Source organism: Lissotriton vulgaris, chromosome 6 (assembly GCF_964263255.1).
Source record: "Lissotriton vulgaris chromosome 6, aLisVul1.2, whole genome shotgun sequence".
NCBI classification, from domain to species: Eukaryota; Metazoa; Chordata; class Amphibia; order Caudata; family Salamandridae; genus Lissotriton; species Lissotriton vulgaris.
In genome coordinates, this window is record NC_141694.1 from 772,052,067 (window position 1) to 772,078,890 (window position 26,824).

At 39.9% G+C, this 26,824-nt stretch overlaps 1 protein-coding gene across 4 annotated transcripts in view; it reads right to left on the reverse strand.

The window, feature by feature from the left end:
- LOC147707961 (amine sulfotransferase-like) overlaps positions 1-26,824 on the reverse strand; it is a 571,190-nt gene that overhangs the window by 183,046 nt on the left and 361,320 nt on the right. For all 4 annotated transcript variants that reach the window (XR_015296627.1, XM_086926768.1, XM_086926770.1 and 1 more), the window contains exon 5: positions 9,719-9,813. Coding sequence is in view for 3 of the 4 variants with exons in the window: in XM_086926768.1 (XP_086782894.1) it covers positions 9,719-9,813 (95 nt within the window). In the remaining variant the exon portion in view is untranslated. The remainder of the gene's footprint in view (positions 1-9,718; positions 9,814-26,824) is intronic.

A 26,824-nucleotide genomic window follows, 5' to 3' on the forward strand; every position in this document is an offset into this window, starting at 1 on the left:
TAACTATATATACCTACTGGCGACGGCCAGTAGGTAATATATATATATATATATATATATTAGTTGCACTAACTATATATCGCGCACCCGCAATCCACTGCTGATGATGTCACATATTACATCATTCATGACATAGTCAGTGACATCACTGATGACATCACTGATGACATCTCAAATGACATCACTGATGACATCACTGAAGGCATCTCAAATGACATCACTGATGACATCTCATTTGACATTACTTATCACATCACTGATGACATCATTCATGTGATAATACGATGAACCTCTTCAGACTCTAATATAACCTTATATACAATCAGTGTAAACAGACACTCACAGACTGTCACTCATCCATGGAGTTACTCACACATCTAGTCAGTCATGCAAAGAATCAATCACACCTCCATTTCCTCAACTATACAGTTATACGCACCTTACTTATTCAAACATATACTAACACATATTTACTCTCTAATACAATCCTTGATACAAGTTCACAATGATCCATACAGCCACTCACACATTCACTGGCTCTTATGCACAGTTATTTAAATATGTCAACTCTCACATGGACTGTGTTTTACATATGTATTTACTTTGACATGTAGCACTGAGATTTCCTTTCACTCACCAATACACTCATGCACACAGTCAACCGCCCATACAGCTGTTTCCACATGCACTTTTGAACTAATACATCTAGTGAATCAACTGCTCACACATCTATGCACAGAGTCATACACCTCCCAGCCACCCACACACACACTCAGTCTCCCATACAAATACTTGGGCAACCAATCAATAACCCATATAGTTACTCATATAGCGACTTATCAACACATGCAGCAGTTTACAGAACAACAGACATAATGATGCACAAATTAAGACAGTTTAGTCACTAACCCATGCGCTCAGTGAGACACATTTAATAACTCACTCATACAGTCAGTCATGCACCTACTAAATCCTTCATCCAGATACATATACATCCACTCATTCTTCAATATGTAAGACATATTTTAACTTTACAGAAACATACAGTCACTGGATGTTGTCATCAGTGATGTCATCAGTGATGTCATTTGAGATGTCATCAGTGATGTCATCAGTGATGTCACTGACCATGTCATGAATGATGTAATATGTGACATCATCAGCAGTGGATTGCGGGTGCGCGATATATAGTTAGTGCAACTAACTATATATGGAATTTCAATGGTTTTGTGTGAGTAAAATAAGGTTTTGTAAATGCGAATTCCTAACTATATATGGTCTATAACCTATGGTTTTTTCAGTGAATTTTCAAGGTTTTGTAAATGCTAATTCCTAACTATATATGGTCTATAACCTATGGTTTTTTCAGTGAATTTTCAAGGTTTTGTAAATGCTAATTCCTAACTATATATGGTCTATAACCTATGGTTTTTTCAGTGAATTTTCAAGGTTTTGTAAATGCTAATTCCTAACTATATATGGTCTATAGCCTATGGTTTTTTCAGTGAATATATATATATACATACATATATAAACATATATCATCTGTATATCTATATAAATACAAACATAAATGCATGCATACATATACTTATATGCATACAGATGCATGTTATTTACATGAAAGTTGAAAAAACACTAATAAAAGCAAAGCTAAAAAGCCACCTCATTACAAACAGAATGGCTTTAACTTAAACGAGGGCGAGATCTATTACATTTTCAATGCTTGTTTACTTTGGTTCCATCAAGAAGGCATTCAGATGTGTCACACATTTACCATAAATTCTGAATGTTAGCACTCTAGTTGCACATTAGATCACTGTAGTAAAGCTACTGCTCACCAGGGACGTCTGCTGCTGGTATTCAAAGTGCATGTTTTAGTCTGCAAGTCAGAATTTCTTTAATGAAATAGAAGAGGATTTGAGAAGTCACTGAAAATGATCCCTAATTTTTCTTTCTGAAGCACTAATCATACTTTCTATGGCAAAATTAACCCCCTCATGTTGTTCCTTTTTAAATTGAGTGTTTTCAGACTTACCACTTCATTCCAATCAAGATGGCTTCTGGTGTGCCATACTTTTGTCATAAGTAAGACTGTTAGCGCTCTAGTTGTTCTTTAGAACACTCTGGGACATTCTGTCATTGGGCTATACTTGGGGTACATCTGGGTGATATTTGGGCTACATTTAGGCTCTTGTGTCTCTGGTGGCCATCTTGGGAGACTGTATGTCAGAATTTTTTAATGAAATTGAAGAGGGTTTGAGAAGTCACTCAAAATGTGCCCTAATTTTTCTTTCTGCAGCACTAATCATAATTCATATGGCAAAATATACCCCCTCATTTTGTTCCTTTTTAAATTAAATGTTTTAAGAGTTACCACTTTATTCCAATCAAGATGGCTTCAGGTGTGCCATACCTTTGTAATAAGTAGGACTGTTAGGGCTCTAGTTGTTCTTTAGAACACTCTGGGACATTCTGTCATTGGGCCATACTTGGGCTACATCTGGGTGATATTTGGGCTACATTTGGGCTCTTTTGTCTCTGGTGGCCATTTTGGGAGACTGCATGTCAGAATGTTTTAATGAAATAGAAAAGGATTTGAGAAGTCACTCAAAATGTGCCCTAATTTTTCATTCTGCAGCACTAATAATACCTTCTATTGCATAATATACCCCCTCATTTTGTTCCTTTTTAAATTAAATGTTTTAAGAGTTACCACTTTATTCCCATCACGATGGCTCCAGGTGTGCTATACCTTTGTAATAAGTAGGACTGTTAGCGCTCTAGTTGTTCTTTAGAACACTCTGGGACATTCTGTCATTGGGCTATACTTGGGCTACATCTGGGTGATATTTGGGCTACATTTGGGCTCTTTTTTCTCTGGTGGCCATTTTGGGAGACTGCATGTCAGAATGTTTTAATGAAATAGAAAAGGATTTGAGAAGTCACTCAAAATGTGCCCTAATTTTTCATTCTGCAGCACTAATCATACTTTCTATGGCAAAATATACCCCCTCATGTTGTTTCTTTTTAAATTAAATGTTTTAAGAGTTACCACTTTATTCCCATCACGATGGCTCCAGGTGTGCTATACCTTTGTAATAAGTAGGACTGTTAGCGCTCTAGTTGTTCTTTAGAACACTCTGGGACATTCTGTCATTGGACTATACTTGGGCTACATCTGGGTGATATTTGGGCTACATTTGGGCTCTTTTTTCTCTGGTGGCCATTTTGGGAGACTGCATGTCAGAATGTTTTAATGAAATAGAAAAGGATTTGAGAAGTCACTCAAAATGTGCCCTAATTTTTCATTCTGCAGCACTAATCATACTTTCTATGGCAAAATATACCCCCTCATGTTGTTTCTTTTTAAATTAAATGTTTTAAGAGTTACCACTTTATTCCAATCAAGATGGCTTCAGGTGTGCCATACCTTTGTAATAAGTAGGACTGTTAGCGCTCTAGTTGTTCTTTAGAACACTCTGGGACATTCTGTCATTGGGCCATACTTGGGCTACATCTGGGTGATATTTGGGCTACATTTGGGCTCTTTTGTCTCTGGTGGCCATTTTGGGAGACTGCATGTCAGAATGTTTTAATGAAATAGAAAAGGATTTGAGAAGTCACTCAAAATGTGCCCTAATTTTTCATTCTGCAGCACTAATCATACTTTCTATGGCAAAATATACCCCCTCATGTTGTTTCTTTTTAAATTAAATGTTTTAAGAGTTACCACTTTATTCCAATCAAGATGGCTTCAGGTGTGCCATACCTTTGTAATAAGTAGGACTGTTAGCGCTCTAGTTGTTCTTTAGAACACTCTAGGAGGCTGCAGTAGAACACAAAGGAATCAACTGACAGTCTCTGTCCTTGTTGGATGTACATGTTTTACTGAGAATGTCAGACTTCATTTTCACATGACTGAGAAAGATAATGTGAATTTACAGAAAATATGCTTTCAGTTTAGCTTATAGATCCCCTTCCAAACCACTGTGGGAAAATCATGAGATATTAGTTTTCTTTCAAACAATATTCATGATATCACAGCAGATGGTTTTTTCACATGGTAAAATCACCTTAGAACCCACCACAATTCCTAAAACGAGTATGGTACCATCAACAAATGATTTATAATGTAACTAAAGTCCTAAAACCCTCTATTAACTACAATGCTTTTTAATGAGGTACTCTCATGTATATTGGTCCCAAGATGGCTGCCAACACTTCTTGGATGAAGTGCTGACAGCCAATCAGATCAGATGTGTGGTTAGGCTCCGCCCAGATATATATCTTTGTTTGAACCTAAATTACTCAAAATCCACTGGAGCACATATATTGAGACCTAGCAAAGGCACATTGGGCTAACAGTCCCTACAATTTTGCCAAGTTTCGTGCAAATCCATTCAGCCGTTCGAGCTAAAAGTGAGGCCAACCGCCCTATGGAAATTAACATGGAAAAACGCGTTTTGGGACCCCCCTTTTTTCTCGGCCCCCCCCTTGATGAAACCCCCCCAAATTGTCAGGGGCTGCTCAGAAACAAAATGTTCCATTTTCCTGAAAATTTCAGCCAATTCCGTCCACAAACGCCAAAGTTATTAGACATAGAATTTTCAAAAATCCCATAGAGAAAAAATCCTAACTATATATACCTACTGGCGACCGCCAGTAGGTAATATATATATATATATATATTAGTATTATATATATATATAAAACCGTTTATTGCTTTTGGTTATTTAAAACAATGTAAAACAGCAGATGCAATTAAACATGTCCAGTGTCTTGCAAGTTACACAGAAGTAACATTCAACATTTTAAAACAATTACATTTTTTGAATAGTAAAAAATGCATAATGCGGTTAGTGCTTTGATCGACTGCATAACTGAATCTGCTAGTTATTTCTTCTATGAAACTACACAAGGACAGATTATTACAAGTTAAACAAAAATCGAGGTCTTGCACTTTAAAAAAACAGTACATACGACTATGGAAGAAAGCAGGCTGGTGTTACCATTTTGGTCAGCTACGCAAGAATATCAGGTGAATATTTTGTTTAAGGCAGCACGGAGAATAGATACAATTCAAATGTAGTGATGCGGCAGACCTAGTTTATTACATTTCTCAAGTATAGATGAAAGCAGCAAATTATTCCTAAAATACAGCAGGGCAAAGTTTCAATATTGCACAGGTGCATTAAAACAACAAATTTTACAGGTAATCGGTTATAATGGAGACAGTGCTTAATTTGAGCAGGTGCTTTCAGGTGCTCAGCACCGGCACTTCTTTGACAGGGCCGGGGCTACAATTTCTGACCCTGCAAGTGGTGGTCTCAATATTAATTGTTCAAATTCAAAATAAAAAGAATAACCTACATTGCAGGGTTACTGGCTGGTAAATGTTCATAGACAGACCAGAATATGTCTGTCCAGGCAGGCATGATTGTGTATCACCACGTTAGTGATGATGTCATCACGCCGATCACAAATACAAGAAGTCATCGACAAACTATGGCTTGCATTCTATTCCCCTTGTCTGCTACACTGCCTGAGCCTAAGCCTCCCATTGGATAATTGTAGCTGGGGGCAGGCTTATGACGGAGTTGAGGCAAGGAAGCTGTGAGAGCGCATTTGGAACTTGGGAGTGAGGGTTCTTGAGGAAGAATAATTGAAAGTAAGTGTGGACTTTCCACTTGCTGCGTAGCCAGATCAGCATATCCTGCAGCCCTGCATTGCTGCTATCCTCAACATGCTCGAGGCGGCTGTGGCCCAACACAACTTTTGTGCGCCATGGCGCCACCCGTAGAATCCGTGCGCTGCACCCCAGCATGGTAATTGCTGAACCAGTAGGCACCACAGCCACACTTACCGGCATTGGCAGCATTACCAACCCTGGTACTGTCAAGGCTGGACTACGGGAACTCAGTCCTCTCAGGAATTGCAAAGTCACACCTAGCTCCCATCAAAACAACTCTGAATGCGGCAGCCAGAATGGTCACCGGAATCAAGAAATTTGACTACATCTCTCCTGCTCTCAGTGAACTTAAGTGGTTCCCAGTTGAAATGAGGATCAGCTTCAGAATAGCGTGCCTCACTCATAAAGCCCTACATCTCGGCAAACCTGAATACCTGGCGGCCAAACTCAAAAAAGCCAGTCAGGCCAGGGACCTTAAAAGCTCTAACTCCCTCCTTCTCATCCCGCAAAAAACTCGAAAAACAAAAACTGCAACTTGTTCCTTCGCCGGAAGCGCACCTAAAATCTGAACATCAGAACCATCCCCTCCTTGGTAAAATTCAAAAGCCAACTCAAAATCCTGTTCCTCAACCATGCCCCAGGGAGCCGATAGGAGCTCTCAGAGTTGAGGTATAGACTCTTTTTTTTTTCCCGCTCCTGCACCATCTCGGGGAGAATACGAAACAGATGCTCCCTCGAATACGAAGCCGATGCCTCAACATCGACATGCATTTTGTCACTGTCATGTATTTTTTGTTATCTTCGCAATGTATCCTCTGTAAAGTGCTCCTATACCCTCGGGTCAGGCTAGCGCTATATTAAACTACTAAATAATAATATTAATAATTACGGCTGGGGACTATGCCTGTGCTGTAGCAGGCAGGGTCACAGCAAGCTGAGTAGTAGATACCGATGCTGTCGCCATCCCTGGACCTACTAATTACAGGCAGCACTAGCAGTGACATCACCTGCTGTGCTCGAGCAGCCGTCTGTTCCGTAATAAACCCAATCATACTGCACTGATTAATATATGCAAAAAAGCATTTTCATTTGGTGTACATTTTGTTTTTGCACTCGGTTTAGGTCAAAGAGTAAAACATGCCAGCTTCCACTTCTTTAGGAATGCCAACAGGAAAATGCAGAGTTCAAAATAGCAGGGACATGTACACGCTGACAACAGGGGTCACAGGCAGCAGCAGTGTTATAGATGAGAGAGGGTAGGAGTAAAGAGGAGAAAGAAACAACAGGAGAGGAGAGTGGTAAGATGGAGCTAAGTAGAAGAAAGGGAGAGCAAATCAGATACAAAGAGAAAGCAGCCATGGTGTGCAGAAGAGAGCATTAAGAAGAGAGAAGATAGAATGAAAGTATTTAGAGGAGAGGACAGAAGAAAAAAAGCAGGTAAATGATAAAACGGAGACACAGCTAATCACTGCTAGAAGAGTGATAGTAAAGAGCCAAGATCCAGGGGAGAGAGAGAAGAGCATTGATAAAAGTGAAGAGGAAAAGGGGCAGGGCTAGAATGAATTGAGGGTAAATAAGAAATACAGGGAATTAGGTAACACACCAGGTGTGACAAAGATGATAGAAAACAATTAGAGAGGTAAGAGGATAGACTCTTAGAGCAAAGACTTAAGGGACAGACAACAGATCAAGGTTAGAAGATAGAGACTGAGGCAGTGAGAGTGTTGAAAGTGGGGCGCCCCTGTGGCGGACGGTCCCTTCCTCCGACAGGATGGCGGACGGACATCCTAATCGACCCCTATGTTAGGAAGACATGTTAGAGTAATAATTATTAAGGTTAAGAACACCACACAAAGACTGTCCTTAATGCATAAAATAAACTGAAAATATAGACTTTCTTGAATTCAATATGTTCAACTTGTAGCCAACGATCAAAGATAGAGATAATTTGTGAAATACAATATGAAAGAGCAAGGTCACAGTGTTCACACAACAAATACTGTCAACACCGAAGTAGAGTGCTGAGTGTAATGTCGTAATATCCTACAGTATCAATGCAGTTAAGATATAATCATAGCCTTAATATGTATGCAACATAAAATGAAATGTGGGATTTCACAAATAAGTAGTGTATTCTTTATCCACATGTGCAATTTAGGTCCAGCCAATAATCGGTCATTTGCGTACTTGGGTTTATTGTAGGTATTCTGTCTTGCAATACGAAATACACAATAGTCGTACAAGGGTGCAAAGATTACAGGCTAACTAGATATTGATTTCATAGTTCTGCGGGCACAAACAACACAACATCATCACAAGCATGTAGTCTGCTTTAGTTATTTGTTTAGTTCAAAACCCTAGAATACTGACATACTGGTATCTGCATTGTGACTAAGGAAAGAATCCTGACTGGCACATGTCCGATACAAGGTTTGTATGTGGAACAATACAGAAAAAGGAAGTTTCTCTTAGCTTAGCTTTCCCATGTGTACGACACATTTGCAAAAAGTCTTTGCGAGTTTCACAATACTAAACTTTTTGCGACTCATTCTGAATCATAAAGAGGAGCAGGCTTTCTTATCCTCTTTGGGATTTGCAATAGAAGGTGTCAATGGTATGAGACTGTAACTATGGTCAGAAACCATTAAAAAGTTTTTACTCCTAAAATGTATTGGTGATTTCATTTGGTTTGATTTATTCTTGTAAAGTGTGGCATATTCCTGAAGGCATCTTGTCACTAGGCATCTAGTCAAGTCCTTTACATCAATCATGATCAAAAACTACAATGGGAGAGCAAGAAACCAGATTTTTTACTGTTTTCTAAAAGTCTGCAAGTTGAATTGGCCTCTCAAATGCTTCAAAATATGATTCCAAAGCTGGTGGTGAAGTAAATGAAACCTCTACCGCCCCAAGAGGCTCTGTGGATTCTAGGCACCACCACTTTTTGGATGCTGCAGATTGTAAATACCGGTCTGGTAAGTACCATGAGAATCTTCTTTTGAGGTATTCAGGGCTAATTGATAATTGATTCACAGAAGGGAGGCTGGGACAGATTACTCTTTGGTAATCATGTCAAGGGGCCTAGGAAAGGGTAGGCCACTGCCTGCTCCCCCAGTATATATTCCCAAACTGATTTATTTTAAGCAGTGTCTGTACTTTTAATACATGGACTGTGTAAAGCAGCATCTGTACCTTTAAGGCATGGACTGTTTAAACAAATGGAATTCAAATTCAGTGGTGGTTTTATGATCTTCTTTGCAGGCCACTAACCCTGTATTTGAACTCAATTGCATTCTGCCGAATTAGTATTCGTTAGGAATATCATTTTGTGACCCTTTCAGACTGAGCTTGCCACAATACAGCTTATTAGTAAAAAGGTTGAATCGCAAATTACATCCTTATTCACAAACTAGTCAGTGTGCAATTTGTACATCCTGGTTTTGAACAGGGATTACATCATGCCCCTAACGAGTTTTTCAAAGAATGTTTAGACACATTATCCCTCAACAACAAATTCAGAATGAGTGTCAACATTCTGAAAGAAATACTAGAATATCAAGAAATAGTTTTTAAAAGTACACAAAATGATCAAAGCATATTGTAAGTATGCACTCATGGAACCTTTACGAGTAAAATCATGATAGGAGCCCTAGCAAACATTTATTGAACTAGTAAATACATTTTTGAACTTTAACTATTTGTAGCTGCATTATTATTGGGGCTACTATTCTACCCTGCCATATTACCAGATATCTTTATTTACCATCAACAGTCGCAATTTACATCAAATGGTTTGTCCATTCTAAGCTAAGTGATCTGTATTGTATCATGTATCAACTTGTACATTTCATTACACTGTATGATTGATTATGGTACTTTTAAGACGGAATAGTACCCATATGTTTTTTAACGTTATTCTCTAATTTCTGTATTTTCTGCAAACATTTCAATACAAAGGCATTGAAATATCAATTATATAACATGCTCGAGTTGTTTTATCAGTGAGTGATGGATATAAAATCTTACCTTAATCATGTCTTCATAAACAAGAAAAAGAATATTAAACTCATCACGGTGCTCATACCACCCATTTATGTGGTCAAACCAGGAGTTTGCCACCCCTGTTGAAAAGAAAATCGGAGACAGGAATAAATATCAATTTGGAATTACACTAGATCAGATAAAAGTATAATTTGAGTACCTTGTAATATGATGATGCATTTATGTTTACACAACATACATTAAACAAATGTTTTTATCGGTAGCTGGGGGTCAAGAAACATCAATGAAATCAAAGTTTAGTTGCCGCAACTGAAGGTGGTTATTTGTCACCTGATTCTCAAAGGTAAGTTTCCTCTACCTAACCATGAGAAACATAGAAAGGGCCACATTTATTTTCTCCCTGTGTTGAAATAGGTGGACCTCATGACTATGCAAGAAATCTCGTTGAAGGAATCTGAAGAATTATCTTATCTTTTCATTAAAAAAACTTACAAATTGTTTCCATACATGGTAGGATGTACACTAACATTTGACCTACATTAAGCATGTTTCTTTTTTTTTGTATTGCACTTTTGTTTATTAAGTAAGGGAGAAAAACATACAGCGTAGATAAACGTCATCCAATAGTCAGATGTGACAATTTTGTACTGTAGTAAATAGGACGAGATACTACATAGTAATAAGAATGAGAAGAGGGAGGTCGGAAAGCAGTCACATAGGGTGGGGTGGAGACAACACCTGAGAGCTAGTGGGAGACATTCACAAGTGCTCTTAAGTAATACTGAAGACCAAGGGTGGTAACTCTAGAGGAGAAGGACAGAAGCATGTTTCTTAATCGTGATCTGCAATTCAATATATGACAGGAAAAACATCTTTGTTTCCTCCTGGTTTCACATAATGGCTTTAGTGCGATGTAAAGAAAGTGCAAATGGGTTATTCCTGATTTAAATGATGGAATGTCTAATTTTATTAAACACACAAAGACAAGTATACTGTTTCTTTCTTTAATTTACTTTTGAAGAAAAGAAATGATACAATCTTAGCTAGCCTTGGAGTAAAAACTATATTCAACCATTCAGTGGCAGATTTGAGCTAAAACCATTGGCTGGAACATACAAGCCCACTTTTTCTAAATGAATAAACAGTACAAACAGTAAAATTTTAAGTAAGGCAGACTTCATAAATTTGTCAAAGGCTCAGGACACCAAAATATAAAAAGTGGCCCTACTGGGGTCAGTTTATCAACATATATTACATACCTATTGTCTTTGTCAACAAATCACAAATAATGATAATCAAACGCGTATTTAATTAATTCACACAGTGCAATGTTTTATAAAGTTGATTGTTAAAAAGATATATTTTTTAATGTATTTAAAAAAACCAATGCTTTTTTAAAACAATTTCGAAGATACTAAGTGCAGCCATTGGACAAACCACAAGGGGGCTCTGCACTGCACCACCTAGTGCTATAAAAATATTGTAAGATCTCCTGGGGTATTGAATTAAATGACCAAGTAAACTTTATTTGATTTGTTGCAGGAAGGCTAAGCACTCTCTGCAGCTCCACAGAGTCTTAACAAAGGCTTGCTGGTGCCACTGCCCCTTCCAGGGTAACCACCAGGCTTTAAAAATATATTTATAAAGTCTTTGCAGGACATTATTGGATGCACCTTGCAGAAGCAGAAAATAATAAATGAGCTGCTGCTGCCGATCGTTTATTATTAAATGGTATTAAATTGATGTTTAGGTGTCCTGTTGCCCACCTAAAAAATCCATTAAACTCAATGGCCGTAAGAGTTTGGGCAGGGGAAACAACATGCTCCCGGCCAGTGGGAGCATTTATGCAGTTCTCAACAGTTGGGAGTGTACCAATCTTCCCTGCTTGTACTCCCTCAGACTGGAATACAGTGTCTGTGGTTGGGCTCTCTGGGACACATCCATTGAGTCAATTCCAGGGGTAAGATACCCAGGGCCCTTGGAAGCTAGGGGATGGGGGTCACATGGGTAATCTCCTTTTTTAAAATAAAGTGGGCACCGGGGGTGAGGTACTCAGGCCGAAATTGACTGGGAGGAGGGCACCCACGTCCTTCACCTGTATAATAGAAAATGTATTTTGACCCCTTTGTCGCTGGTCCAGCCCAGGGGTCCTTTCTATATACAAAACACAACATCTGTCATTTTTTTGTCCTGTGATCCCACAGGAGTCACGCAGGATCAAGGCAAAACAAAATGCGTTTAGTCCTAGGGTTGGTTCGTGGGGAACCCTCCTACAAGGGCCAGAGGAAAGCTATCTCTGCCCTACCCCCTTATATTCTTTTCATGAACATTTTTCAGGACAGGGACCAAGTTCCCAAGTCCTGTAATGGCTGCCGCAACATTTCTTTTCATGTTGCGGACAGTCAATCATTGTCTATGCTCTGATGGTAGCCCTCACTTCTGAAGGTGTTATGCGGGCAATGTTTGAAAAATAAGTCCCCTTGGCCAATCAGATTGTCTCTATTTTTTGCAGTATTGTGCTATAGGGACTCTCGCCAACCTCTTGCACACTCAATCGTAGAGGTATAGAAAGTTTTTTCAAACCTTAATTTCTCAAAAAATCCTGAACAGATTTACACCAAGTCACAAAGCAGGATTTCTGAACTAAGGTCTTGATTATGATGGCAGTCCCACCGCCATCGAACCCTGCTTGACCGCCTGCAACATTATGATGGTAGGCGGATAGAAGGCGGGAGGAGAGGCCGACTACCACAGATCAGATGGGCTCCTTGAGCCTGTCGGACCATCGGAGGGACTGCAATCCCTACCGCTGTAGAGATTACAATGTCCCTTTCCGATGGCCATTTCATGGCGGTTAACCTGCCATGAAAGAAAGGCCGAAAGTGGCTTGGGGTCCTATAGCTGGCCTCCTTTCCCACTGGCCTTCCAAGATGGGTCCTGGGGGGCACTTACATATCCCTGTAACATGTTGCAGGCACCAAATGGTGCCTGCCACATAGGGCAGGGATGTGCAAAATTTGTTTTTTTTCTATTGCACCACAATACAAAACATACACATTGTCACCACCTTCAAGGCAGATGCATCGTAATAGCAGCAATGGTAACGCCAACAGGTTCATGGGCGGTCCATTCCTGACAGGATGGCGGTCGAACAAAAGTCCGACCACTTTCATACTAAGGCCTCAAGGTCTAGCTTTGTGCCTGAAATCTTCGGTTTTAATTCCGCCCACTGTATTATGAATACAACGGGTAAAATTAAAACTAGCCACTCATTCCGGCAGGCTTCCAAACGGCTCCAGGAGCCCATCAGCCAGTCAGAACCGTCGGGATTATGAAGTTGGTTTCCCACAGGCTTTTAAAGTCAAGCTTTCTGACATGAAACACCTGCCAGAAAATGACTTTGGGAGCCCATAGCTCGGCCCCTTGCCTCAGCGGCCTCCAGTAGTGGTCCTGGGGACCACCACTATTAATCCCTACACCAGTTGGCAGGCATCATGAGGTGCCTGCCACACGGAGTAGGAATTAATAAAAACTCCCATTTCTCTAAGGGAACTTAGGCTGCAGTCTGCCGGTTCCGCATCTGCGGCAATGTCTGTTGGAGGCAACTCCGACCGACTTGGTAATCAGGCCCTTAATCTCTCATGGTATAAGTTGTTATATGAATATGCTGCAAGAGTAAAAGGCAAAACTTTATAAAAATATAGTTCCACCAAAGCGGATGTTAACAGTATTTCGGTAGTGGGAAACTGATAAGGAAAGTAGATGAGGAACAATCATTGGTAAAGGCAGGATAATATCCTACAGTCAATAGAAATGAAGAAAAGGTAGGCTGCACACACAGGAACAAATGAGAAACCAGGAAAGAGAGGAGGTGGGATGTAGGTGCCTTTTAAGTTTATATTAAAAACAATAGATTACTTAAGCAGAGGGCACGCACTGTGCAGGTGAAACCTAAAAAGCCAATTGCCTATGTGTGTGTGTGTGAGAGTGGCTGGGTGTGAGGGTCAAAGAATGTAAGTGTGTAAAGATGTGTGTCTGGGTGGGTGTGTGATGGAGCGTCTGGTGTGTCTGTGTGTTTGTGTGAATTAGGGTATAGTTGTGTGTGTGGGTATAGTTGTGTGTCTGTGTGCAGGTGAGGGTATCTGTGTATAGGTGTGCATCTGGGTGTATGTGTGATTGAAGGTGTTCAAACAAAATATCAAAATGAAAATATCGTCCTACCAAAATATTGTGCACAAATTATCGTGATATGGAAATATCGTCCGCAAGAATTTTAAGCTAAGTAAGATTGATTTAGGAAATATCAAAGTCATTATCTTCTACAAAATATAGGGGCTGATTAGGATGGTGGGGAGACTGCCACCAATAGCCTGTCAGTGGCAGTCTCCCCACCAACCTAAGCATCTTTCCCGCCCGCCAGATCTTGATTGCGGGTGGTGTGCAGGTAGGCAAAAAGCCAGACTGTCAAGCATCCGATGGGCTCCTTGAGCCCACTGGTGCTGCTGAGGGCCTCCCAATCCCTACATGGTGGCAGTACCTACCAGGCATCGCCGTTGGGATTAGGATGGTCCATCCCCACCAGCATTTCCATGGCATTTCACCCGCCATTGAAAGGCTTGCTGGGATGGACATTGGGGGCCTGTAGCAGGCCCCCCTTCACCCTGGGTCCTTTTTTGTGGGTGTGGGGGGGCACCATAGGTGCCCCCCCACATAGGTGCCCACCAACATATCCCTGCACCAGGTGACAGGCACTGCATGGTGCCTGTCACGTAGTGCAGAGATGTGTTACACATTCTTGTTTCCCATTGCAGCAGCTGCAGCAAGCAGGCAGCACCCACCTCAATAAAAAATTTGTGCAATGCGACCGTCACAGTGGTGGTCGCAGTGTAATTTGGCATGTGGGACCCCCAACGCTATGTTGGGTGGTTCCCATCTCTGTTAGGGTGGCAGGCGCACGTGAGTCCACCGCCATCCTAATCAGGCCCAGAGTTGCTAATATATTGTTTTAATTCTTGTTATGTATTTTAGTATATATATGAAATGTATATGATGTAAATGTTTTGTATAATTATCATTTATGTTTTTTAATGTAGTTGTAAATATTTTCAGTAGTTATTAAACTTATCTTAATTATTTTTGGTGATTTTTAGTACCGTAGTGGGTTGCAGGTTTATAGGGGTACAAGGTGGGAAGTAAATTAATTACAAATAAATATTACTGACTTATTAATTACTTAATTATTTAATTGATAATTAATTATGCTAATTGTGTAATTAATATGGTTTTCATTTTAATTTTAGGTGCATGTTGTGGGATTTACGGGAGTTAAGGGTGGGAAGTAAATTAATTATAATTAATTAATAATTAGTTGTTAAAGAATATTAATTATTTAATTGATAATTTCCTATGTTAATTGTGTAAATCATATTTTTGTATTCTAATTTTAGGTGTGGGTTGTGGGGTTCATAGAGGTACAGGCTGGGAACTAAATTATTTATAAGTAATTAATATTTCATTTTAATTAAAATACTTATTTAATTGATAATTATGTTAGTTGTGAGTTTTTTAGGAGTGTAGAGTGGAAAGTAACTACATCAGTAATATTTAATACATATATTTGTGATAATTAATGTTTCTTAAGTAATATTATTTATATAAATGAAAATATTTATGTAAACTATTTAATATATTAAATGTTATTTGTTTAGGATGTGTGTAGTTTTGTATGTGTAAAGGGTGTATAGCTAATTATACTAAATAATAAACAAAGTGAATTTATAATAATATAAGAAATGAAAAATATTTATTTAAAATTGTACATAAAATATTTTTCATTTGACATATTAGGTGTGAGTTGTAGAAGTTGTGGGAGTAAATGGTGGGAATTTAATTACATATTAATAATTTATTATTACTTATTTGTTAATAATAAATGTTTGATTATTATTTAATTATTAAAATGCTGAAAATAATAATTTTTTAGTTTATATGTTTGGTGTGTGATTTTGTTTTGTAAAGATAAATGATGGAGTGGTAATTAAATATAAATATTTGAGTAATACATTTATATTATTATTATTTTTAGTAATAATTATATATGTAACGTGCAAATAATAATATTTAAAATAAAAAAAAATCCTCGTTAAAGTTTGGGTTACAATGTAAATTGAGTCATAACAAACTTAAATGTAAGTTATTATTTTATTAGCAAATCGTTCTATTTTATTATTTTATTATTTTAAATAATATATTACTTGTTAGTTGTTGAGAATATATTTAATTAAAAGAATATTTGTAGTTATTTATGATATTTATTTAATATTGTAATATGTTTTTATTTTATCTATATATATAAATACGAATGTATGTCTGTCTGTTTGTCCTTCATGCTTTACTACATCATTCATCCGATCGCCATGAAACTTTGGGAAGTTGTTAAGGGCCCTCATAATCTTTTGAATAATGAAATAGACAGAAAATTTGCGAGCATCATCGACAGTTATGACCCCCAAACGGAAAACAATTGGTCAATCTACATCAGAAGCACAAAAGTAAAAGCCATTACCAGCTTCAGAAACAGATGAGCAACGGGAAGCAAGATTAGAAGCTGTTCGAATACAAACTGCTCTAGCCCATAATTCTCAAACAAACGAGCAACGAGAATCAAGATTTAAAGTCGATCGAGTACGCACTGCTCAAGCCCGTTCTTCTCAAACAAACAAGCAACGAGAATCAAGATTGGAAACAGATCGATTACGCACTGCTCAAGCCCGCTTGAATGAAACAGGAGAGCAACGAGAATCAAGATTGGAAAACGATCAATTACGCACTGCTCAAGCCCGCTCGAATGAAACATGAGAGCAACCAGAATCAAAATTGGAAGCCAATCGAGGACGCACTGCTCAAGCCACACTTAGAAATGTTTTCCATATTAAAATGAATACATTTCAATAACAATGACACAATGTAAACTGAATGTTATCATAACGAGTTTTCTTGAATTTCCTTTCTTCTGATATCGCAGCAACGCGCGACGGGTAAGTTAGTTTTTAATATAAAATGTATTTGTATTTCTTTTTTTACATATTTATATTTTTAATAGCATATTATGTTTTTAAAATATTTTTATTGTGTTAAAGAGAATTTGTTTGTTTCTAATGTTCCACTGACTGGAGTATGAATAGTACATTTTACCCATCTGCACTCCAACACTATCACCACTGTTGCACTCATTGGAGTGGGGATAGTAATTGTACTTCTCCAAAATCCATCACTTTCCCTATTTCTGCACTTATTGGAGCGGGAATAGTAAATTTCACCCCTCTGCAATCCAACACTTTCCCTACTGTTGCAATCACTGGAGTGTGAATAGTGACGTTTACCCCTCTGCAATATAACACATTCCCTACTATTGCACTTGCTGGAGTGAGAATAGTAAATTGTACCGCTCTGCAATCTAACACTTTCCTTGCTGTTGCACTCAGTGGAGTGGGAATAGTAACCTTTTCCACTCCACAATCCAACACTTTCCCTACTGTTGTACTTATTGGAGTTGGAATAGTAAATGATCTCCCCGCAATCCAACACTGTCTCTACTGTTGCTCTGACCAGAGTGGGAATAGTAAATTTTACTCCTCCGCAATCCAACACTTTTCCTGCTGTTGCACTCATTGGAGTGGTAATAGGAGATTTTAACCCTCCGTAATCAAACACTTTCCTCACTATTGTACTTACCAGAGTAGGAATAGTAAATGTTACCCCTCCGCAATCCAACACTTTCTCTACGGTTGCACTGACTGGAGTTGGAATAGTAAATGTTACCCCTCCGCAATCCAACACTTTCCCTACTGTTGCACTGACTGGATTGGCAATAGTACATTTCACCTCTCCACAATCTAACACTTTCACTAATGTTACACTGACTGGAGGGGGAATAGTAAATAATACCCACACGCAATTCAACATTTTCCCTCGTGTTGCACTGACTGGAGTGGTAATAGTAAATTTTACACCTCCTTGATCTAACACTTCCCCTACTGTTGCACTTATTGGAGTTGGAATATTAAATCATACCCCTCCGCAATCCAACGCTTTCTTTACCGTTGCACTGACTGGAGTGGGAATAGTAAGTTTTACCCTCCACAATCCAACAGTTTCTCTACTGCTGCAGTGAATAGTATGGGAATAGTACATTTTACCTGTCCACTATCTAACACTTTCTCTACTGTTAAACTGACTGTAGTGTAAATAATACATTTTATCCGTGGGTGATGTAACAGTCTTCCTACTGTTGCGTTGTGTGGAGTAGGAGAAATTAATTTTATACATCCTTAGATTAATACTTTGACTACTTTTGTATGAATTGTTGTAGGAATATTATATGTCTTAAATGTAAAATTGTATAATTTATTTTACACTGTAACAAATTGTATTAATGTTTTTGTTTACTTAAAAATATATTTATATTTATTAAGGTTTTTAATGTGTAAAATATTTTTTATTGAATTGTAAGATATTTATGTTGTTTACTTTTTTAAATATATTAAAATGCTTGTTTTTTCAAAATGTTATGTTTTTGGCATATGTACATATATTACCTACTGGCGATAGCCAGTAGGTATATATAGTTAGGATTTTTTCTCTATGGAACTTTTGAAAATTCTATGTCTAATAACTTTGGCGTTTGTGGACGGAATTGGCTGAAATTTTCAGGAAAATGGCACATTCTGTTTCTGAGCAGCCCCTGAAAATTTGGGGGGGGTCGTCAAGGGGGGGCCGAGAAAAAAGGGGGGTCCCAAACCGCGTTTTTCCCATTCATTTTTCCATAGGGCGGTTGGCCTCACTTTTAGCTCGAACGGCTGAATGGATTTGCACGAAACTTGGCAAAATTGTAGGGACTGTTAGCCCGATGTGCCTTTGCTAGGTCTCAATATATGTGCTTCAGTGGATTTTGAGAAATTAACGTTCAAAAAAAGATATATATCTGTAACAGCGCTCCGGGCAGCGCTCCGGTTCGCGTACTTTTCGCGTAACGGAACTTTCCGATGCGAAGCTGATTGGCTCTCCGGTGTCTGTCAACATTCTAAACAGTCCGGAGCGGCCGCCATCTTGTCTCTCGGTAGGATCGAGAGACAAGAGGAGGCCAAAACAAAGGGGGAAATGAAGGAAAGGGGGCAAGGTAGACCCCTTCTGACCCCCTAGGATTGATGAGGGGGATATTAAAGGGTCCCGCGGGGCCAAAAAAAAAAATAAAAAATTCCGATTATTTTGCCGCAGAGACGCGTCTTGGTACGCGAACCGGGCAGCTAACCGGGCAGCTAACCGGGAAGCTAACCGGCAGTGTAACGGGAGTCTGAGGAGTAGCTGATTGGCTGTCAACATTGTAAACAGACCGGAGCGGCCGTATATATAGTTAGGATTTTTTCTCTATGGAACTTTTGAAAATTCTATGTCTAATAACTTTGGCGTTTGTGGACGGAATTGGCTGAAATTTTCAGGAAAATGGCACATTTTGTTTCTGAGCAGCCCCTGAAAATTTGGAGGGGGTCGTCAAGGGGGGGCCGAGAAAAAAGGGGGGTCCCAAAACGCGTTTTTCCCATTCATTTTTCCATAGGGCGGTTGGCCTCACTTTTAGCTCGAACGGCTGAATGGATTTGCACGAAACTTGGCAAAATTGTAGGGACTGTTAGCCCGATGTGCCTTTGCTAGGTCTCAATATATGTGCTTCAGTGGATTTTGAGAAATTAACGTTCAAAAAAAGATATATATCTGTAACAGCGCTCCGGGCAGCGCTCCGGTTCGCGTACTTTTCGCGTAACGGAACTTTGCGATGCGAAGCTGATTGGCTCTCCGGTGTCTGTCAACATTCTAAACAGTCCGGAGCGGCCGCCATCTTGTCTCTCGGTAGGATCGAGAGACAAGAGGAGGCCAAAACAAAGGGGGAAATGAAGGAAAGGGGGCAAGGTAGACCCCTTCTGACCCCCTAGGATTGATGAGGGGGATATTAAAGGGTCCCGCGGGGCCAAAAAAAAAATAAAAAAATTCCGATTTTTTTCGCCGTAGAGACGCGTCTTGGTACGCGAACCGGGCAGCTAACCGGGCAGCTAACCGGGAAGCTAACCGGCAGTGTAACGGGAGTCTGAGGAGTAGCTGATTGGCTGTCAACATTGTAAACAGTCCGGAGCGGCCGCCATCTTGTCTCTCGGTAGGATCGAGAGACAAGAGGAGGCCAAAACAAAGGGGGAAATGAAGGAAAGAGGGCAAGGTAGACCCCTTCTGACCCCCTAGGATTGATGAGGGGGATATTATAAAGCCACGCGGGGCCCAAAAAAAAAATAAAATCAGATTTTTTTCGCCGTAGAGACGCGTCTTGGTACGCGAACCGGGCAGCTAACCGGTCAGCTAACCGGGAAGCTAACCGGCAGTGTAACGGGAGTCTGAGGAGAAGCTGATTGGCTGTTAACATTGTAAACAGTCTGGAGCGGCCGCCATCTTGTCTCTCTGTGGGATCGAGAGACAAGAGGTGGAAAAAAAAAAGGTGAAAATGAATGAAAGGGGTAAGGCAGACCCCTCCTGAACCCCTAGGATTGATGATGGGGCTATTAAAGATCCCTGCGGGGCAAAAGAAAAAAAAAATTGCGATTTTTCGCGGTAAAGGTGCTTCCCGGTATGTTAACCGGGCAGCTAACCGGCAGCGTAACGGGAGTCCGACATATTGTGTTTTTTGAACGTTTGTGATATGTGCACGTGTGGATTTTGTCTAATTAAGGTTAAAAAAAAATATATATATATCTTTAAGCGTGCTCTGGCGCGCTTACGTTTTGGGTTTGGTTTGCGCTGCAGAGACGATACGTCACGGTTATGCGATGCATCATGAGGCGTCTCACGGGCTACGTGATACTTCACGTAATAAAGAATATATTTCACAGCTATAGATATTAGCTTTTAAAAAACCAATGAAATTCACAGAAAAAACCATAGGTTATAGACCATATATAGTTAGGAATTTGCATTTACAAAACCTTGAAAATTCACTGAAAAAACCATAGGTTATAGACCATATATAGTTAGGGATTAGCATTTTCAAAACCTTATTTTACTCACACAAAACCATTGAAATTCCATATATAGTTAGTTGCACTAACTATATATCGCGGACCCGCAATCCACTGCTAATGATGTCACATATTACATAATTCATGACATGGTCAGTGACATCACTGATGACATCACTGATGACATCTCAAATGACATCACTGATGACATCACTGATGACATCTGAAATGACATCACTGATGACATCACTGACATCTCATTTGACATTACTGATTACATCACTGATTATATCATTTATGTGATAATACATCTTCAGACTCTAATATAACCTTAGATACACTCAGTGTAAACAGGCCCTCACAGACTGTCACACATCCATAGAGTTACTCACACACCTAGTCAGTCATGCAAAGAATCAATCACATCTCCATTTCATCAACTATACAGTTATACACACCTTACTTATTCAAACATATACTAAGACATATTTACTCTCTTATACAATCCCTGATACAAGTTCACAATGATTCATACAGCCACTCTCACATTCACTGGCTCTTATGTTCAGTTATTTATATATGTCAACTCTCACATGGACTGTGTTTTACATATGTACTTACTTTGACATGTAGCACTGAGATATCCATTCACTCACCAATACACTCATGCACACAGTCAACTGTCCAAACAGCTGTTTCTACATGCACTTTTGAACCCATACACCTAGGGAATCAACTGCTCACACATCTATGCACAGAGTTATACACCTCCCAGCCACCCACACACATACTCAGTCTCCCATACAAATACTTGGGCAACCATTCAATAACCCATATAGTTACTGATATAGCTACTGATTTAAACATGCAGCAGTTTACAGAACAACATATATAATGATTGCCAAATTAAGACACTTTAATCACTAACCCATGCACTCAGTGAGACACATTTAATCATTCGCTCATACAGTCAGTCATGCACCTACTAAATCCTTCATCCAGACACTTATACATCCACTCATTCTTCAATATGTAAGACATATTTTAACTTTACAGAAACATACAGTCACTGGGTGTTGTCATCAGTGATGTCATCAGTGATGTCATCAGTGATGTCATTTGAGATGTCATCAGTGATGTCATCAGTGATGTCACTGACCATGTCATGAATGATGTAATATGTGACATCATTAGCAGTGGATTGCGGGTCCGCGATATATAGTTAGTGCAACTAACTATATATGGAATTTCAATGGTTTTGTGTGAGTAAAATAAGGTTTTGTAAATGCTAATCCCTAACTATATATGGTCTATAACCTATGGTTTTTTCAGTGAATTTTCAAGGTTTTGTAAATGCAAATTCCTAACTATATATGGTCTATAACCTATGTTTTTTTCTGTGAATATATATATATATAGCTAAGCAATGGGCTCTTGCGCTTTCGGGCGGCATTCACAGCATTCCTTCCCATCCGGGTTTTTTTGGCCTCTTAGCAGTTCTGTTGCCCTTCCACCTAAAATTCTTTCCATGCCCCGACGCGTTTTGAGGCCACTCGCCTCTTCTTCATGGGGTCTCAGTAACGAGGCAGGAGTCACTTCACCTTTGCAATCAGTTACTTTATTCAGATCGCACCGCTCTAAGTGGGCGTGGCTTTCCAGCATGTTGGTTCTTGTAGTCCATAAGGTGAGTGTAGTTTTCCTTGAGTAGGGTCCTGACTCATATGCACATTTCTCCGTAATTAATATCCTTGAGTAGGAATGGGTATGGGAAACAAAGCTGCCTTCATTGTTCTGGAACGTTGAGTCTAGCGGCAAAGAACCGTTCTGAGCCACGGCTTTTCCACGTTGCAGTGTCGTCTACTGACAACCGGAAATGGTGCTCCTCCGCACGGCCAGGAGCAGCCGTGTAAGATACATATTTAAGCAATGCGCTCTTGTGCTTTCGGGGGGCACTCACAGTATTCCTTCCCATCCGGGTTTTTTTGGCCTCTTAGCAGTTCTGTTACCCTTCCAACTAAAATTCTTTCCATGCCCGACGCGTTTCGAGGCCACACGCCTCTTCTTCAATGGGTCTCAGTAATGAGGCAGGAGTCACTTCACCTTTGCAATCAGTTACTTTATTCAGATCGCACCGCCCTAAGTGGGCGTGGCTTTCCAGCATGTTGGTTCTTGTAGTCCATAAGGTGAGTGTAGTTTTCCTTGAGTAGGGTCCTGACTCATATGCACATTTCTCCGTAATTAATATCCTTGAGTAGGAATGGGTATGGGAAACAAAGCTGCCTTCATTGTTCTGGAACGTCGAGTCGAGCGGTAAAGAACCGCTCTGAGCCACGACTTTTCCACGTTGCAGTGTCGTCTACTGACAACCGGAAATGGTGCTCCTCCGCACGGCCAGGAGCAGCCGTGTAAGATACATAGTTAAGCAATGCGCTCTTTCGCTTTCGGGGTGCACTCACAGCATTCCTTCCCATCCGGGTTTTTTTGGCCTCTTAGCAGTTCTGTTGCCCTTCCAACTAAAATTCCTTCCATGCCCCGACGCATTTCGAGGCCACACGCCTGTTCTTCATGGGGTCTCAGTAACGAGGCAGGAGTCACTTCACCTTTGCAATCAGTTACTTTATTCAGATTGCACCGCCCTAAGTGGGCGTGGCTTTCCAGCATGTTGGTTCTTGTAGTCCATAAGGTGAGTGTAGTTTTCCTTGAGTAGGGTCCTGACTCATATGCACATTTCTCCGTAATTAATATCCTTGAGTAGGAATGGGTATGGGAAACAAAGCTGCCTTCATTGTTCTGGAACGTCGAGTCGAGCGGCAAAGAACCGTTCTGAGACACGACTTTTCCGCATTGCAGTGTCGTCTACTGACAACCGGAAATGGTGCTCCTCCGCACGGCCGCTCGACTCGACTCGAGTGAGTGTCTGTATAGGTGTATGAGTGCATATGATAGTGTTGTATTGATGAGTGACTGTATGTATGAGTGATTCTATGGGTGAATGAGTGAATGTGTGTGTAGACCTAGGAATCAGTGAGTGCGTATGTAGTAACTGGTATTGGTGTGTCAATGGTTTCAAGAATGGTAGTCTGTATTTAACACTGGGTGTATCAAAGCTTATATTAGAGTGTGAGGAGGTGCATCGTATTATCACATGAATGATATCATCAGTGATGTCATCAGTGATGTCAAATGAGATGTCATCAGTGATGTCATCAGTGATGTCACTGACCATGTCATGAATGATGTAATATGTGACATCATCAGCAGTGGATTGCGGGTGCGCGAAATATAGTTAGTACAACTAACTAAATAGGAGCAATTTCAATGGTTTTTTTAAATGCTAATTCCTAACTATATAAGGCCTGAAACCTATGGTTTTTTAAGTGAATATATATATAGTTAAGCAATGCGCTCTTGCGCTTTCGGGGGCACTCACAGCATTCCTTCCCATCCGGGTTTTTATGGCCTGTTAGCAGTTCTGTTGCCCTTCCACCTAAAATTCTTTCCATGCCCCGACTGGTTTCGAGGCCACACGCCTCTTCTTCATGGGGTCTCAGTAACGAGCAAACGGACAAGGTCATAGGGGTGCTGAGGGAAATCAGTGTCACCCTCCACCAGGCATTTGCACACAAAAGTGCCCCACCCTGTGTGATGTCTCCAGCTGTGCCATTAACGTCTGTGTAAGCCACAGGGAGGGACACTGAGTCTGGTGGAGATGCCTCACTACTCCCGGGTGACTGCAGTTGTTGTCCCCCCCAAACGCATGGTGGGTTGCCAAAAGAGAGATAAGGGAGGGTTGAATGGTAATGCACAACACCCAGGCAGCAAAAAAAGGTGCACCTGATATCCTTCTTTGTGCGCTAACCGTTTACTTTGTTGACTATTCATACCAAATGTTCCACACCAGATGAAAGTTCAATGTTGGACTTTGGACTCTGATAACTGTGGGAGGAATTTTGGGATTTCAACCAACAACACTTTCAACTTCTTTATTTTCATTTTTGTTATCACTGATCCATATAGTTTGTCTTCACCTATCCACTATGTTTTGGAAATAAAAACCCGTTGCACATCAATACCGGCTCATGTTGTGCATTTGACTTCTATCTCAAATTGTTGTGAGTATCATGTGAGCACTCTGATGAAAGAGTAATCAGCCTAGTTCAACAAGTATATGCAAATTGTATGTTAAGTGGCACAAAGTCAATTATTCATGGCACCACAAAATAGTCATACAGATTCGGTGTATCATACAAACTTTAGTCAACAGTACATATTCACAGAAAGTCAATTGTATGAACAATCATCACAAGTTGCCATCCCACGCAACAATCTATGCCACCAAACTAGTTTTTCATGTTCAAACAACTTGGCAAAAATTGAAGGAGCTACACCAGACAATGCAAACGTCAGAGTGAAACACAAATTTTATTTTCTGTGAACACCTGGTAGCAGATCTCAATCACCATAAATGCCATATACAATCAGTGGACAAAAGAAAAACACACAGTACTGTACTACTGGCCAGTACAAACAGTCCCCATTACTAAAAGTTGGGCTGCAACGCTATGTACGTTACAAGCATATGTCAGTGGTGTGGCACTTACGCTGTAACATACAATGAGGACACACATCTACAGCTGGGAACTACCATTGTCTATCCCCGCAACCACATTGTTTTTTAACACATGATGGTACACTTATTGCAATACTAAGTACACACAATGGGATGCAAGTCCATTGGTGTTGTAGCAACTTATATTCCAACTATTGCAAGCAGGTGTCATAACAGTTACATATCCTTAAAGTATGTGCCAGACATTCCCAGGATCATTCCATGTCGAAGTTGCACTCAGACACAGCATCATATGCCTGGTGATGGCACAACTCAAGAAATGTCCTCAGTTGATGAAATGGCAAAGTGAACTGAAACAACAAAATTAAATAAGATAAGTAAGGGCAAATCATGTCTCACAAGTAAGAGCCAACTGAAACTTCAACCAGAATAATGTCACTTTTAACACTAGTTATAGCTGAATGGAACAATGTGTATGTAACTATGGCCATACCCCAAACCTGTTCTGCATAAATATTGCCACACTTACCCTACTTTCTGATGTATACATACACATAGTCCACACAGCTACACAACAATAAACACCATTGAATTAGAAATGCATCTCAGTGCATACACACAGTCATGAAAAGAAAATTGTTAATAAGCTGTTGTTGCAAGTCTACTCCTTCCTCCTCAAAACTGTCTTCTCTGCACAGTCCCAGATCCTCATCCGATGGCACATGCTGGTCTCCTTCATCTTCAACAGAGAAATTTCCTTCGAAATTGCCAGGTTGTAGAGCATGCAGCAGGCAACAGTGATCAGGCACACCTTTCATGGAGAGCATTGTATTTTTTTTAACAAATCTCTTTTTATTTAAAGTTTGCATCAATACATTTAATGCAGAAACATGCATTTATCTTTCAGTTTCAATAACCAATTGGATCTTAAAAACAACTGAGAACATGCTGTAAGCAGCAATCATTTTAGGTATTTAACATTTCTTAACCTATTTTGGTTCAGCATTGCTAAGAGTCAAGACCACAGACCCATCTACTTTCCTCGTAGATCCCAGAAAATCTCCTTTAGTTTTTGCTGGTGTCTCCAGTAAATCAATATTGATTTTCCAAGGTCCCCACCCTTTCTACCACTTTTTTGGACATTCTTGTCTTTTATATATTACTTGTTCTGCATTTTGGCATTAATCTACGTCTGACATCCATTGTTGTATCATTGGAGCATCTATCTTACCCCATATTCCAGCTATACTCCTCTTCGATACTCCTAGGGCTAGGACAACCCATATTTGTTCATACCTTGGTGGAGGCTCATCGGTAGAGATATTCAGTAGTGTTTTGGTTGGATTCACTCAGATGGTTTGGGATATGACTTGAGTTATTATTTCTGCGACTTATTCCCAGAAGGTATGAATGAGTGGACAGCCTCATAGTATATGAAAAAAGGTGGCTTCCTGGCCACATCCTCACAAGCATAGTGGTGACTGCATTTTTACTATTCTAAGAAGG